Source organism: Nerophis ophidion, linkage group LG08 (assembly GCF_033978795.1).
Source record: "Nerophis ophidion isolate RoL-2023_Sa linkage group LG08, RoL_Noph_v1.0, whole genome shotgun sequence".
NCBI classification, from domain to species: Eukaryota; Metazoa; Chordata; class Actinopteri; order Syngnathiformes; family Syngnathidae; genus Nerophis; species Nerophis ophidion.
This window is the reverse complement of record NC_084618.1, coordinates 19,087,140-19,103,873: the sequence shown is the minus strand read 5'-3', so window position 1 is coordinate 19,103,873 and position 16,734 is coordinate 19,087,140. Positions and strand designations below refer to the sequence as shown.

At 38.4% G+C, this 16,734-nt stretch overlaps 1 protein-coding gene across 2 annotated transcripts in view; it reads left to right on the top strand.

The window, feature by feature from the left end:
* The first annotated feature begins 4,381 nt into the window (after positions 1-4,381).
* LOC133557473 (calcium/calmodulin-dependent protein kinase kinase 2) overlaps positions 4,382-16,734 on the top strand; it is a 55,954-nt gene continuing 43,601 nt past the window's right edge. For both annotated transcript variants that reach the window (XM_061907948.1, XM_061907947.1), the window contains exons 1-3: positions 4,382-4,663; positions 8,019-8,302; positions 13,911-14,228. In XM_061907948.1, coding sequence (XP_061763932.1) covers positions 8,075-8,302; positions 13,911-14,228 — 546 coding nt within the window. In that variant the 5' untranslated portion in view covers positions 4,382-4,663; positions 8,019-8,074. The remainder of the gene's footprint in view (positions 4,664-8,018; positions 8,303-13,910; positions 14,229-16,734) is intronic.

The window sequence follows — 16,734 nt, the reverse complement described above, 5'->3', positions numbered from 1 at the left end:
GTGGGTCATGTTGGATTTTTCCAAAATGGTGATAGAATTGTATTATATTTATATAGCGCTTTTTCTAGAGACTGCACACACACACACACACCATAAATTGATTAACGTGGACTCCGACTTAAACAGGTTGAAAAACTTTCTCGGGTGTTACCATTTAGTGGTCAATTGTATGGAATATGTACTGTACTGTGCAATCTACTAATAAAAGTTTCAATCCATCAATCAAAAACACACACATATATATATATATATTTATATATATATATACACACACACAGTATGTATAACATATATATACTGTGTGTGTGTATATATATACATACATATATATATGTACTTATAAATGTTTTATTTATAAAATATATTCAGGGTTTCCCACACATTCATTTATTTGTGGCGGGCCGCCACGAAAAAATTACAGCCGCCACAAATGAAAATTTCATTTTTAAATTTTTTTTTTTCCAGCTTTTGACCCGCTCGACCGCTCATAAAAGCAATGGGACTCTGTCTGTGAATGAAGCTTGTAGCTACATATAGAAATACGTAAATATTATATAAATATGTATATGAATATGTACATAAAGTGTTGTAATTATATTCCAACTCCGCGTTCTTCTTGGTCATCGCCGCCGCCGCGGCCTCGTCCCCCCTAACCCCCCCGCCGCTCTACCGCACCACCACAAATAGATGCCTGACCTGTGGGAAACACTATATAATTAATATAAATATTAAAAGCAACAGTTTCATTACTAATATCAATAAGGATTTTAATCCAAAAATTAATTCCAAAAACGCATTTTGATTCAAGTGTGTATGTATATATATTATATGCACTTTTTTAGCAAAGAAATATACCCTTTTTTTGCAAAAAAAAAGTGTGTGTATACATATATACACACACAGAATAGAATGGACTTTATTGTCATTGTATTTGCATATAACGAGATTAAAGACTCCAATTTGAGGTGCAGTAGTGGGAACAAATATGGGGCAAAATAAATAACACGAGGTAATAAAGGGAAAAAATAACAATTGAAATTAACAGACTACTATCCAATAAAAATAATAAGCAATCCTGTACAATATACAAAACACTATAGAAATACAAAATACTGTACAATATACAGTACAAGACAAGAGTACCGAAGTAATAACAGTAAGTGTATATGTATACACAGTGTGTATATACATTAAAAAGTGTATTACATTTTTTTATTAAAATAACTTATTAATAGTATTAATATTGACACTGTTTTTAATGTTTTGTTTTCCCTTTTTTTTCTATTTTGTTTAATAATTGATCAGCTTTACATTTTTATCTTGAACGTACTACATTTTCTTTCGTGAAATTTAAATTTCTGTGATAAAAAAATATATATTTTTCCAAATAAATGTTGAAACAACACTGTGAACGACTTTCACTGTAGCTGTGCGGGTTCCATGGACCACTCAGGAAGGACATTCTTGGGCAGGTTTGACTCTTGTTTATTTTTTTTTTCCAAATAAACCTTTGTGTAGGTCGGGTCGCTTTTCAGCTCCCTCCTCCACTGCTCGCTCTTCGGTCGCTTTTCAGTTGCCCCTGTCTTCGTCGTCGTCTGCTCTCTGTCGCTTCCGCTCTCCGTGCAGTGCTGCAGGCTCTCCAACTCCTTTCCCCCATCTCTCCTCCTTCTCCCTTTTATACACTGAGAGGAGATACATTGATTGTGTCCTGGTGTGCGATCGGCGCACCTGAACTTGGTCGTGGCGTCGCTCCCAGCACCCCTCGCCTCTCGCTCGCATCCTCCGCCTCCTTGCCACCGTCGGCTCCGCCTCTCCAAAAACACCAATTTAGTCTCAAAACTATAAAATAAGTCGCACTCAGCAACCAAGAGGAACTTTTCTTCCCGGTTTATTGTGACATACTAAATAATACATTACGAGAATTGAATCTTTAAGTTTCCCTTTTTAATCAGAACATTCCAGAAGAAGATGAGCGCCACACTAATAATAGTGCAATTAATTCTCACGACTTTGGAATGTGGCGTGACGAGTAAAAGCCGCTTGCACCTGTAAAAGTCGAACATCTTTGATGTTACCTGCACCTTTTGTAACATGCATCCAGAGACTGTTAACCACTTGTTTTAGACTTGTGAAAACACTCAATCACTATTACAAGACAAATATTTTAAAAGGAATTCTACCTTTGCAACCTCATTATTCTATTGGCTAATTTTTATATTCATAAATGTAAGTTTCTCAATACCCCACTTGTCTTTTGTGCCTTTAAAAAAGATTTTGAACTTTACTTTAAAACGCTCTCTGCCTCTAATAACAAAAAAGCTGTGAAAACGATGATGCTGTGTTCCAAATTTAAGTTATTTAATAAATCTGAATGAGCCTATGGCTTTGCACCTGGTTTATTATATAAATATTTTTTTCTATTCTATTTTTGTTACTTTGAATTTACAACCCCCTGGCACTCTTTTGTACTGTTTTTATAATGTTTTGTAATGTTTTATACTGTTGAACTATTTTGATTATTGTTTCTCATTTGTTTGTTAATGTTGAAATTTATAAGTAAACATTTGCATTAATTTTATTTGCAGGGTGTGGTTGCTGTAACTAAAAAAAACAACAACAAAAAAGAAATTTGTCTAGACTTGCGTGTAAAATCCAAATAAAATTAAAACCCTGTGAATAACTTTTAATCAGAAGGGTTCAATCTCTCTCCTGTGCGAGTTTGAAGCCAACATGACAAACGAGCTCAGAGGAGATAATGTTTGAAAAAAGGTGACGGGGTTTTACAAAATTTTTAGTTTGAAGGGGTAATTTTTAACTTCCTGTTGATTTTTGCTGAAGGATGTCAATTATTAAAATGTAGGTCTAAGTGAGACCTACGTAGAGGTTTTTGTTTCATGTATTTCTGGCCTTCCTACCAGAAGTTACAAGCAGTTTTGTCTGTTTTCTTCCCAGGAGCAGTTTTTTCCGTGTTTTATTCCAAATTTGCGCTAATTTTGAGTTTTTTGTTTTGTTTTGTTTTTTTATTAGATCGCAATTTTCGCCAGTCCTGATGTGTGTGCCAAGTTTGGTGAGGTTTGAAGCATTTTAAGGGGGTCACATTACAGCTCAAAGAGGCAGAAATATAATTTTTTTAGGAACATTTTGTTTTGAAGGGGTTTTTGCCAATTTTCTGTTGATTTTTTATCTAGAAGGAAAAATTATCAAATGTCGGTCTAAGTCAGTCCTATATAAAGGTTGTTGTTTCATGTCTCTACGACATTGCTAACGGAAGCAGTCTGTTTTTTTTTCCTTCCTAGGGGGCGCTAGCGCGCAATTTGGATATTTGGGGTTTGGTTGCTTGATAAGTTGGGAAGGTTTGCCATACCGATGTGTGTGTTAAATTTGTTGAGTTTTGAAGCATGTTAAGGGGTCAAATTAGGGTGCGAAAGTGCGGAATAATAATAAAGAATAATAAAAAAGAATTTAAAAAAAAGTCTAACATCTCTTTTTGCATTCATTTTCTTTGCAGGGTGTGGTTGCTGCAAATAAAAAAACAACAACAAAAAACGACACTTGTCGAGACTCGTGTGTAAAATCCAAATAAAATTAAAACCCTGTGAATAACTTTTAATTAGAAGGGTTCAATCTCTCTCCTGTGCGAGTTTGAAGCCGACACGACAAACGAGCTCAGAGGAGATAAAGTTTGAAAAAAGGTGATGGGTTTTTACCAAACTTTTAGTTTGAAGGGGTAATTTTTAACTTTCTGTTGATTTTTGCTGAAGGATGTCAATTATTAAAATGTAGGTCTAAGTGAGACCAACATAGATGTTTTTGTTTCATGTATTTCCGGCATTCCTACACAAAGTTACAAGCAGTTTTGTCTGTTTTCTTCATAGGAGCAGTTTTTTCTGTTTTATTACAAAATTGTGCTAGAGCGCAATTTTTTTTTTTTTTTTTTTTATTAGATCGCAATTTTCGCCAGTCCTGATGTGTGTGCCAAGTTTGGTGAGTTTTGAAGCATTTTAAGGGGGTCAAATTACAGCTCAAAGAGGCAGGAATTGCATTTTTAGGAACATTTTGTTTTGAAGGGGTTTTTGCCAACTTTGTTGATTTTTGCCCTAGAAGGCAAAAATTATGAAATGTAGGTCTAAGTCAGTCCTACATAAAGGTTTTTGTTTCATGTCTCGACAATGTGTGTGTAAAATTTGTTGAGTTTTGAAGCATGTTAAGGGGGTCAAATTAGGGTGCGAAGGTTCAGAATAATAAAAAAGAATAATAGTAAAGAATAAAACCTTACAAATTTAGGGTCCTTGTGGACCCTAAAAATCCACATTTGTCGAGACTTAACAAAACTGGGGCTTTTTAGTTGAAGGGTCCTGCAGTTCTCCGTTGCGCCACTAGGGGCGCCAATGGCCGCTCTGCGAAGTCCCATCCCCGAAGTGTTAATATTTAGGTCATAAGATAAAGCGACGTTTGGAACAAAAACCGCCCGGCTCTCCTCTCCTCTCCTCTCGGCGGGGGTCTGTTGTCTCCAAGAGCCCCCGAATGACGCTGCTTAGCGGGACATGTTGGCATAATATTGGGACATTTTGCGCCGTCACATCAGGCTAACGTCGCTCCTCTCGGCTAAGCTAGCTGTCACATCTTCACAAGCTCGACACCATTGTCGTCCCTGCGCGTCCAGGTAAGTTTTTATCCGCCTTCTCGGTGCCTTTTGGGGGCTTTCTTTAATCACCGACACGGCTTGTGTGACGTCCGAACTCGGACGTTGGCTGCAGCATCCTTGCCTCCTTTTAACATCTGGACATAACGTTGTTAGCTTGGGATGCTAACGTTAGCCGGCTGATAGCGCCCCCCCCCCCCCCATTAAATATTTATCATTTTTCTTTATCAGGATTAATGAATGATTCGTGGTATTAATTGTGACTCCAGTATCACTCAAAATATTTGTGAATATTATTTTTACCATAGGTTGAGAATTCCACACATGACTTGTTTGATTTTGTCACCTAATCCCCCCCCCCCCCCCCCCCAAAAAAAAACAACAACTGTGTCCCATAAGAAAGGGTCCCTTATAGTCGTCTTATATTCAAGGTCTAGAGATTTGATTTTGTCATTGAACATATATGTGAGGTAGTATATATATATATATATATATATATATATATATATATATATATATATATATATATATATATATATATATATATATTTAAAAGCGAGTGTTGAAAAGTAAATGTTTGTGTTTGGGTTGAAAAAAGACACGTCGTCTTATATTTGAGGTTGAGAATTTCACTCATGACTTGTTTGATTTTGTCACCAAACCACCACCCCCCCCCCAAAAAACCTGTTCCATAAGAGAAAGTCTCTTATAGTCGTCTTATATTCAAGGTCTAGAGATTTGACATTGAACATATACATTTTAAATTGTGGCTTGAAAATTAAGGGGTTGTCTTTGTGTTTGAGTCAAAGCAGTCTAAAAATGGAAATGTTGTCTTATATTTGAGCAATATATATATATATAATTTTTTTGGGGAGCAATATATATATATATATATATATATATATATATATATATAATTAAAAGCGAGTGTTGAAAAGTAAAGGTTTGTGATTGGTTTGAAAAAAGACACGTCGTCTTATATTTGAGGTGGAGAATTTCACACATGAATTGTTTGATTTTGTCATTTGTTTGATTTTATCACCATCACCCCCCCCCCCCCTCTCTCTTATAGTCGTCTTATATTCAAGGTCTAGAGATTTGATTTTGTCATTGAACATATACATTTTAATTTGTGTCTTGAAAATTAAGGGGATGTCTTTCTGTTTGAGTCAAAGCAGTCTAAAAATGTAAATGTCATCTTATATTTGAGGTTGTGTATATATATATATATATATATATATATATATATATATATATATATATATATATATATATAATTAAAAGCGAGTGTTGAAAAGTAAAGGTTTGTGTTTGGGTTGAAAAAAGACACGTCGTCTTATATTTGAGGTTGAGAATTTCACTCATGACTTGTTTGATTTTGTCACCACAATCAGAAAATAATGAGTCATCCTACATTCAGAGTCTAGAGATTTAATTTCATCATTAAATATATACATTTAAATTGTGTCTTGAAAAGTAAGGGGTTGTCTGTGTGTTTGGGTCAAAACAGTCTCAGAAAAGACATGTTGTCTTATATTTGAGGTTGAGAATTTCACACAACGTTTTTGATTTTGTCACCGAAAATGTTGTCTTAAAATACTTTTTTTTCATCATCACTTTATCACAATTAATGAATGATTTGTGGTATCATACCTGCGTTCCGTCTTTGATTTTGTTATCAAAAATATTTTCCCTTTCAGAGTCTTCTTATATTTGGGTCAAAACAGTCTAAAAAGGACATGTCGTCTTATATTTTAGAGGTTGAGAATTTCATACATACCTGCGTGCCGTCTTTGATTTTGTTGTGAAAAATATTCATACATACCCGTGTGCCGTCTTTGATTTTGTTATCAAAAAATGTTTCCCTTCATAAAAAAGTTGTCTCATTGTCAGAGTCGTCTTATATTTGGGTCAAAACAATCTAAAAAGGACATGTCGTCTTATGTATGAGGTTGCAAAATTCATACATGACTTCTTTGATTTTGTCACCGAAAATGTTGTCTTAAAATACTTTTTTTTCATGATCACTTTATCACAATTAATGAATGATTTGTGGTATCATTTGTGGTATCATACCCTTGTTCCGTCTTTGATTTTGTTATCAAAAATATTTTCCCTTAAAAGAAAAGTTGTCTCATGGTCAGAGTCTTCTTATATTTGGGTCAAAACAGTCTCAAAAGGACATGTCGTCATATATTTTAGAGGTTGAGAAATTCATACGTACCTGCGTGCCGTCTTTGATTTTGTTGTGAAAAATATTCATACATACCCGCGTGCCGTCTTTGATTTTGTTATCAAAAATGTTTTCCCTTTATAAAAAAGTTGTCTCATTGTCAGTTGTTTTATATTTGGGTCAAAACAGTCCAAAAAGGACACATCGTCTTATATTTGAGGTTGAGAAATTCATACATACCCGCATTCCGTCTTTGATTTTGTTATCAAAAATATTTTCCCTTAAAAGGAAAGTTGTCTCATTGTCAGAGTCGTCTTATATTTGGGTCAAAACTATCTAAATAGGACATGTCGTCTTATATTTGAGGTTGAAAAATTCATACATGACTTCTTTGATTTTGTCAACGAAAATGTTGTCTTAAAATACTTTTTTCATGATCACTTTATAACAATTAATGAATGATTTGTGGTATCATTTGTGGTATCATACCCGCGTTCCGTCTTTGATTTTGTTATCAAAAATATTTTCCTTTGAAAGAAAAGTTGTCTCATGGTCAGAGTCTTCTTATATTTGGGTCAAAACAGTCTAAAAAGGACATGTTGTCTTATATTTTAGAGGTTGAGAAATTCATACATACCTGCGTGCCGTCTTTGATTTTGTTGTGAAAAATATTCATACATACCCGCATGCTGTCTTTGATTTTTCTGTGAAATATATTTTCCCTTAAAAGAAAAGTTGTCTCATTGTCAGAGTTGTCTTATATTTGGGTCAAAACAATCTAAAAAGGACATGCCGTCTTATATTTGAGGTTGAGAAATTCATACATACCTGCGTGACGTCTTTGATTTTGTTCTCAAAAATTATTTCCCTTAAAAGAAAAGTTGTCTCATTGTCAGTCGTCTTATATTTGGGTCAAAACAATCTGAAAAATAAAAATTCTATATTCGGGGCCTAAAGGTTCATACATACACCCGCTCTGCCGTTTTTTTTATCTGATCATAAAGTAATATTTCTTTAAAAGTAGGTCTTGCAGAGTAGATTGTCGTCTTATATTTGGGTGTGGAGTGTTTCAGGGCAGTGCAGTGGCTTTAGTTAGAGCCATAATGATACAAAACACTTCAAGTCATGATTGGTTCAGATTTCTAATTAAGGAAAGGACATCAATGAGTAAAACATATTCAAATATAAGTTGTCTCCTTGCAGGCTTCATCAGGCCTGAGGTTGGCGTCTGATGGAGCGGGTGTTTTTGGAGAGGCGCCATGTTCCCTTGTCACGCCGGCCCCTGGCCCGCTTCTGAGGCCCGCGGCGGTCATGTGCCCACCACGGAGCCCTCCCAGCCCCTCCCAGATCTGCTGTGCAGCTGCCCGCCGCCGCCGCTGAACGTCCACTCCGAGGCGCCCTCGCCCGACTCCATGGAGTCCCTCATCGTGGTGACGGAGTGCGAACCCAGCTCGAGAGAGAGCGCAGGACGAGCGCAGGAGGAGGAGGTGAGCGCCCGGGCAAACGTGACCTTGTCACCACGCCACACCTGACATCATCCTTAAAAATGTCAAGCTCTTATTTACGTGCCTCCACTTCGACAGTGTCTTCGCCACTTCAGCCATCTTGTAGTTTTTAGTGCTCCCATAGCGAGTCTACTGACAGATACAAGTGAGAACTGTATCTGGATGCATGTGCATGTATGAGCCAGTCTGCCCCACGACAAGAGAATAGCTGATTTACTCCAATGGCACTTTGAGTACATTCCTACCATGTATCGCTGACATCACCAACAGGAATAAAGTATGTGGGAGTATGAAAGAAGGCAAGATTGATTAGATATTTTCGGGACTTGTGGGGATCCAAATACACACCAGCAGGTACCAATGGATGACAAAAGTTGCTTTTGCATAATTGGGCTCCTTTAAAGTTACATCGTTGTATGTGATATATATGACATCTGTTACGTTGTTGTCCGACATCTACAAACCCCGTTTTCATACGAGTTGGGAAATTGTGTTAGATGTAAAAATAAACGGAATACAAGGATTTGCAAATCCTTTTCAACTCATATTCAATTGAATGCACTACAAAGACAACATATTTGATGTTCAAACTCATTGAGTTTATTTTTTTTTTTGCAAATAATATTTGACTTAGAATTTCATGGCTGCAACACGTGCCAAAGTAGTTGGGAAAGGGCATGTTCACCACTGTGTTACATCACCTTTTCTTTTAAAGGCCTACTGAAATGAGATTTTCTTATTTAAACGGGGATAGCTGGTCCATTCTATGTGTCATACTTGATCATTTCGCGATTGTGCCATATTTTTGCTGAAAGGACTTAGTAGAGACAGTCGACGATGAAGTTCGCCACTTTTGGTACTTCCTGAAAAAGCCTCGCCTTTACCGGAAGTCGCAGACGATGACGTCGCAAGTGTGGGGGCTCCTCGTATATTCACATTGTTTTTAATGGGAGCCTCCAACAAAAACAGCTATTCGGACCGAGAAAACGACAATTTCCCCATTAATTTGAGCGAGGATGAAAGATTCGTGTTTGAGGATATTGATAGCGACGGACTAGAAAAAAAAACAAAAAAACGCGATAGCATTGGGACGTATTCCGAAATTTTTAAACACATTTATTAGGAGAATTCTGGGAAATCCCTTATCTTTCTATTGTGTTGCTAGTGTTTTAGTGAGTTTAACAGTACCTGATAGTCGGGGGGGTTTGTCCACGGGTGTCTTGACGCCATGTCTCAGGGAAGTCGACGGCAGCTGTACGGACGACACAAGCTCAGCTGATATCCGGTAAGAGGCGACTTTTTACCACAATTTTCTCACCGAAACCTGCAGGTTGACATGTGGTTGGGATCCATGTTCTCTGATCCATAGTAAAGTTTCAGCTCCGGGAATTTTACACAAGGAATCACCGTGTGTTTGTGTGGCTAAAGGCTAAAGCTTCCCAACTCCATCTTTCTACTGTGACTTCTCAAATATTAATTGAACAAATTGCAAAAGATTCAGCAACACAGATCTCCAAAATACTGTGTAATTATGCCGTTAAAGCAGACGACTTTTAGCTGTGTGTGTGCGTAGCGCTCATATTTCCTAAAAACGCGTTACGTCTTGCATACACGTCATCATTACACGACGTTTCCAAGACGAAACTCCCGGGAAATTTAAAATTGTAATTTAGTAAACTAAAAAAGCCGTATTGGCATGTGTTGCAATGTTAATATTTCATCATTGATGTATAAACTATCAGACTGCGTGGTGGGTAGTAGTGGCTTTCAGTACGCCTTTAACAACACTCAATAAACGTTTGGGAACTGAGGAAACTAATTGTTGAAGCTTTGAAAGTGGAATTTTTTCCCTATTCTTGTTTTATGTAGAGCTTCAGTCGTTCAACAGTCGTATTTTACGCTTCATAATGCGCCACACATTTTCGATGGGAGACAGGTCTGGACTGCAGGCGGGTACCCGCACTCTTTTTTTTTTTTACGAAGCCACGCTGTTGGTGGCTTGGCATTGTCTTGCTGAAATGAGCAGGGGCGTCCATGAAAAAGACGGCGCTTAGATGGCAGCGTATGTTGTTCCAAAACTTGCATGTACCTTTCAGCATTAATGGTGCCTTCACAGATGTGTAAGTTACCCATGCCTTGGGCACTAATGCACCCCCATACCATGACAGATGCTGGCTTTTCAACTTTGCGTCTATAACAGTCTGGATGGTTCGCTTCCCCTTTGGTCCAGATGACACCATGTCAAAAATTTCCAAAAACAATTTGAAATGTGGACTCGTCAGACCACAGAACGCTTTTCCACTTTGCATCAGTCTATCTTAGATGAGCACGGGCCCAGCGAAGCCTGCGGCGTTCCTTGGTGTTGTTGATAAATGGGTTTTGCTTTGCATAGAAGAGATTTAACTTGCACTTACAGATGTAGCAACCAACTGTAGTTACTGACAGTCGTTTTATGAAGTGTTCCTGGGCCCATGTGGTGATATCCTTTACACACTGATGTCTGTTTTTGATGCAGTACCGCCTGAGGGATCAACGGTCCGTAATATCATCGCTTACGTGCAGTGATTCCTCCAGATTCTCTGACCCTTTTGATGATTTTACGGATTGTAGATGTTAAAATCCCCATATTCCATGCAATAGCTCGTTGAGAAATGTTGTTCTAAAACTGTTCGACAATTTGCTTAAAAATTGGTGACCCTCGACCCATCCTTGTTTGTGAATTACTTAGCATTTCATAGAAGCTGCTTTTATACCCAATCATGACACCCGCCTGTTCCCAATTAGCCTGCACACCTGTGGGATGTTCCAAATAAGCGTTTGATGAGAATTTCTCAACTTTATCAGTATTTATTGCCACCTTTCCCAACTTCTTTGTCACTTGTTACTGGCATTAAATTCTAAAGTTAAGGATTATTTGCAAAAAAAAAAATGTTTATCAGTTTGAACATCAAATATGTTGTCTTTGTAGCATATTCAACTGAATATGGGTTGAAAATGATTTGCAAATCATTGTATTCCGTTTATGTTTACATCTAACACAATTTCCCAACTCATATGGAAACGGGGTTTGTATATATACTGTATATATATATATATACATATATATATATATATATATATATATATATATATATATATATATATATATATATATATATATACAAACCATATATATATATCAGTTTAATTGTTGCTCGTTGTGGTTCTAATCACATCTACAGGTGTTTTCAACACCTGATTGAAAAGACCTTATTCAAATTCTGTTCTTAAGAGTTATGATCTTCAAGGGGTTGAATAATTTTGTCAATGAGATATTAAGAAAAATGTCCTTTTTTGGTATTTTGTAAAATACAGTGTTACATTTTAAGTTGCAATTGTCTATTTGACACATCTTTATTTGGTAGGACTATAAAAAATACGGAATAAATGTCCAACTTGCTAAAACACCAAAATTGTTTGGGGGTTAAATAATTTTGATATATATATATATATATATATATATATATATATATATATATATATATATATATGTATATGTATATATACACCAACACTGTACAGTTGTGGTCAAAATTATTTAACCCCCACACAATTTTGGTGTTTTAGCAAGTTGGACATTTATTCCGTATTTTTTTATAGTCCTATCAAATAAAGATGTGTCAAATAGACAATTGCAACTTAAAATGTAACACTGTATTTCACAAAATACCAAAAAAGGACATTTTTCTTAATATCTCATTGACAAAATTATTCAACCCCTTGAAGATCATAACTCTTAAGAACAGAATTTGAATAAGGTCTTTTCAATCAGGTGTTGAAAACACCTGTAGATGTGATTAGAACCACAACGAGCAACAATTAAACTGATTGAAAAAGACTGTGATGCTCAGCTTCTTGTAGATGGTCAATGGTGTATTTGCAACATGGTGAAGTCCAGGGAGTGGTCAAAGAAGTCGAGAGAGGAGGTAATTTCTCTTCATAAGAAAGGATATGGATATAAGAAAATAGCAAAGACATTACACATTCCAAGAGACACAGTTGGGAGCATAATTTGCAAGTTTAAAGCTAAAGGCAGAGTGGAAACACTACCTGGGCGTGGTAGAAAGAGGATGCTGTGTGCAACTGCTGTCCGGTATTTGAAGCGTACGGTGGTGAAAAACCCCCGGGTAACAGCTGAGGAACTACATCAGGACATTGCAGAGGGGGGAACGCAGGTTTCGTCCCAGACAATAAGGCGCGCACTACGAGATGAAGGCCTCCATGCCAGAACTCCCAGGCGCACCCCAATTCTGACTACCAGGCACAAGGAAAATAGACTCCAGTATTTCATAAATCATCTGGACAAACCCCAAAGGTTTTGGGAAACTGTTCTATGGAGTGATGAGACAAAAGTGGAACTCTTTGGGCCTATGAATCAACGTTATGTCTGGAGGAGAAAAAATGAAGCTTACAAAGAGAAGAACACCTTTCCTACTGTTAAGCATGGTGGGGGGTCAATCATGCTCTGGGGCTGTTTCTCTGCCTCAGGTACCGGGAATCTCCAGCGCGTTCAAGGCATTATGAATTCTATTTCCTAGCAGGATATATTAGCTGCAAATGTCATGAAGTCAGTGACGAAGCTGAGGCTTGGGAGACGTTGGACCTTCCAACAGGACAAGGATCCCAAGCATACCTCCAAATCAACATCAGAGTGGTTGCAGAAGAAGGGCTGGAAGACTCTGGAGTGGCCTTCACAGTCGCCAGACCTAAATCCTATAGAAAAGGTGTGGTGGGACTTGAAGAAGGCAGTTGCAGCACGCAAGCCCAAGAATATGAATGAACTGGAGGCCTTTGCCCAAGAGGAATGGGCTAAAAATACCTGTAGATGGTTGCAAGAAGCTTGTGTCCGCTTATGTATCACCTTTGAAGGATGTCATTACTGCCAAAGGGTGTTCTACTAAGTACTAAAGATGCATGTAACTAGGGGGTTGAATCATTTTGTCAATGAGATATTAAGAAAAATGTCCCTTTGTGGTATTTTGTAAAATACAGTGTTGCAATTTAAGTTGCATTTGTCTATTTGACACATCTTTATTTGATATGCCCATAAACAAAATACGGAATAAATATCCAACTTGCTAAAACACCAAAATTGTGTGGGTGTTGAATCATTTTAATCACAACTGTATGTATGTAAGGACACTGGCCGAGAGTGGAGTTGGCTGTCTTGGTTGCTTTGTTGGGTCTGCTCCTGTCTCTGGCCATGCTCCCTTCACCCCAGCGGACGATGGCGTGGAACACCGCAGAGGCCACCACAGTGGATTTGTTTCTTTTACTTTTTATTCATAGCTGTATGTAGAAGTGTCTGGTTGTATCTTCTGCCCTTGTTTACCTGTATGTCATCTTTTTTGTAAGGGGCGCTGGAAGCCGGCAGACCCGTCAGCGATCCTGTTCTGTCTCCCTGTAATGTTTGTCTGATCTTGAATGGGATTGTGCTGAAAATTTTAATTTTCCTGACGGAATAAATAAAGTACTATCTAATCTAATCTAATCTATACATGTTGCTTTCATGAAAGAATGTTCTTCTCACACACGTTTGGTCACATTTCAGGAAGAGGAAATGGACAGTTCGGAGACGCCACCTTTCCCCACGCCATCCTGCGACCTTGTGTCCCACAAGGGTTCTCGTTCGGAGGGTCTGCTGCCCGCCACCGAGGAGCAAAGAGCTCGCCTGAGCCTGTCGGACAGGAAGCTGTCGCTGCAGGAGCGCTCGCAGACGCCAACGTCGCCGTGCGGCTCGCCGGGACTCAACGGCCGCTACATCTACCCGTCCTTGCCGTACTCGCCCATCACCTCGCCGCACTCCTCGCCGCGCCTGCTGCGCCGCCCCACCGTGGAGTCCCACAGCGTGTCTATTACAGACCTCCAGGTATGCTGGACTTCTTCATTCCTCTTCTTTCTTCCTCCTTCTGATATTTCATCCTACTTCCTAGTGTATTTACCTTTGTTTTCAAAATACAAACCTTTACGCCTACTTTGAGTGGGATGAGTTGTTGTGTTGCTCTATTGGAGCTTTATGCTCATGACTAAAACATCACCATTTTAACACGTAACAAGCCTTTTGAAGAAAAACTACCTTTTAAATCAGGGGTGTCAAACTCAAATACAGTGTGGGCCAAAATTTAAAACTGAACAAAGCCGCGGGCCAAGGTTGAACAAATTAATCTTTTAGGTCAGGAGTAGGGAACCTATGGCTCTAGAGCCAGATGTGGCTCTTTTGATGACTGCATCTGGCTCTCGGATACATCTGAGTTGACATTGCTTAACACGGTAAGTAATGAATAATTCCACTTGTAATCACAGTGTTAAAAATAACGTTCAAAATATAAAACATTCTCATGCTTTTTTTTGTTCACCAAGTTGCGTTAATGGTAAGTAGTAATTTATTTATTATTGGTTAGTGTGGGGCTTGCCCTCCTGGGGGTTCTTCAGACCACCAAGCACCGACATGAGAGCCCTTTTCAGGATTACATTATTGTTTTGTTTTTCAATAAGTCTCTCAGTTGCTTTCCAGCAATTGTATTTTTCTCTCTCGCTCACGCTCTGGCTCCAGCCTCCACCCCGTCTCTCCTCCTGGCTGCTGCTTGTAACAGAGCGACAGGTGATTAGATAACAAGGCTCAGGTGGGCTATCTACGCACCTGTCGCTGATTTCGAGGCTGGTCCTGGGACACCCAAGTTTGCTGCAGGCCCATAGGCCACGCCCCCACCACTGTTAGCTTCAGAATAACAATGTTATTACAAAGAATAAGAGACCTATTATACTCTAGAAATGTTGGTCTTACTTAAAAATGCACGCGCTTAGTTGTGTTCAGTGTTAAAAAAATATTATATGGCTCTTACGGAAATACATTTTTAAATATTTGGCTTTCATGGCTCTCTCAGCCAAAAAGGTTCCCGACCCCTGTTTTATGTGGTAGCGTGTATTGTAGTGTCCCGGAAGAGTTAGTGCTGCAATCGGTTCTGGGTATTTGTTCTGTTGTGTTACGCTACAGATGTTCTCCCGAAATGTGTTTGTCATTCTTGTTTGGTGTGGGTTCACAGTGTGGCACATATTTGGAACAGTGTTAAAGTTGTTTGTACGGCCAACCTCAAGTGTCACTTGTATGGCTGTTGACCAAGTATGCATTGCATTCACTTATGACTGTATAAGCCGCTTACACTACGAAGCTGTTTGTATGGAGGATAAGCGGACGTGACGACAGGTTTTAGAGAACGTTAAAGGCAGTGCCTTTAAGGCACGGCCCCCAGTATTGTTGTCCGGGTGGAAATCGGGAGATATTCGGGAGAATGGTTGTCCAGGGAGATTTTCGGGAGGGGCACTGAACATCGGAAGTCTCCCGGGAAAATCGGAAGGGTTGGCAAGTATGAATATTAGCGGTGAATGCGGTGTTACAGCGGCACAGCCACTGTATAATACCGGCGGGCCAGCTCTAATGTTAATTTGATATTGCCTCAAGGGCCAAATGAAATTACATGGCGGGTCAAATTTGCCCCGCGGGCCAGAGTTTGACACCCATAGATATTGTCGAAAAACAATACAATAGAATGTAGTACAAAAAAGTGCAGTAGTTTATATGAAGTGATGTCATAATAATGTACCTTCAGTATCTCCTTCCAAGCTACTACTCGGTCAAACACACCATCAGCAGCCTCTCCATATTTTTACGAATTGTTGTTTAGATATTATTTTAACATTGTCTGCCGGCGTTATGGACTCCTTGGCGCAGACTAGTATGCTACGCTCCAACTGCGTCACCAGGTTAGGTAGCGACGTGCTCTGTCGTCTTTTTGATGATTTATGTCTTTAATTCAATGACATTATCCACTTTTTTCATAAGCATGCTTGGAAAAACAAAGTTATTGCCATCTCTAGCTAGAAACTAGCTAGCTAAACACTAATACTAGCGAGTAAAATAGGATGTTTTAATGGGGTATTTTTTTTTAGGTTCACTCTGCCAACTAGTGGTCGGGAGGCTCGTAACACCAATTTGTATCTAAAAATACTGCTGTGTTGACGTACTACTGTACTTGTCTTCTAAAATAAATGTTTAGGGTTATTTTTTTGTAGCATATTAGCAATGTTTCCAGAAAGATATAATGCTACTTCAAACTACTAATGACATAATTACTAATCATTGATAGCTCCTTATCATCAGGCATCTGTTAGGGCAACTATTTGAGGAAATACTTTGTTTGGAGTGTGTGTGCTAGGTATAACTAACTGTGTATTAGACAAAATAAGAGGACAAAAGTATATTCATGTTTTTTTTCAAGTATTATGTAGTTTCCCCTCATACAGTATGTGTCTGTCAGAAGCAGCAATGCCACTGAAGTCCGAGCTTTAGGAAGGCAAAGGTAAGATTGCTCAGTCCA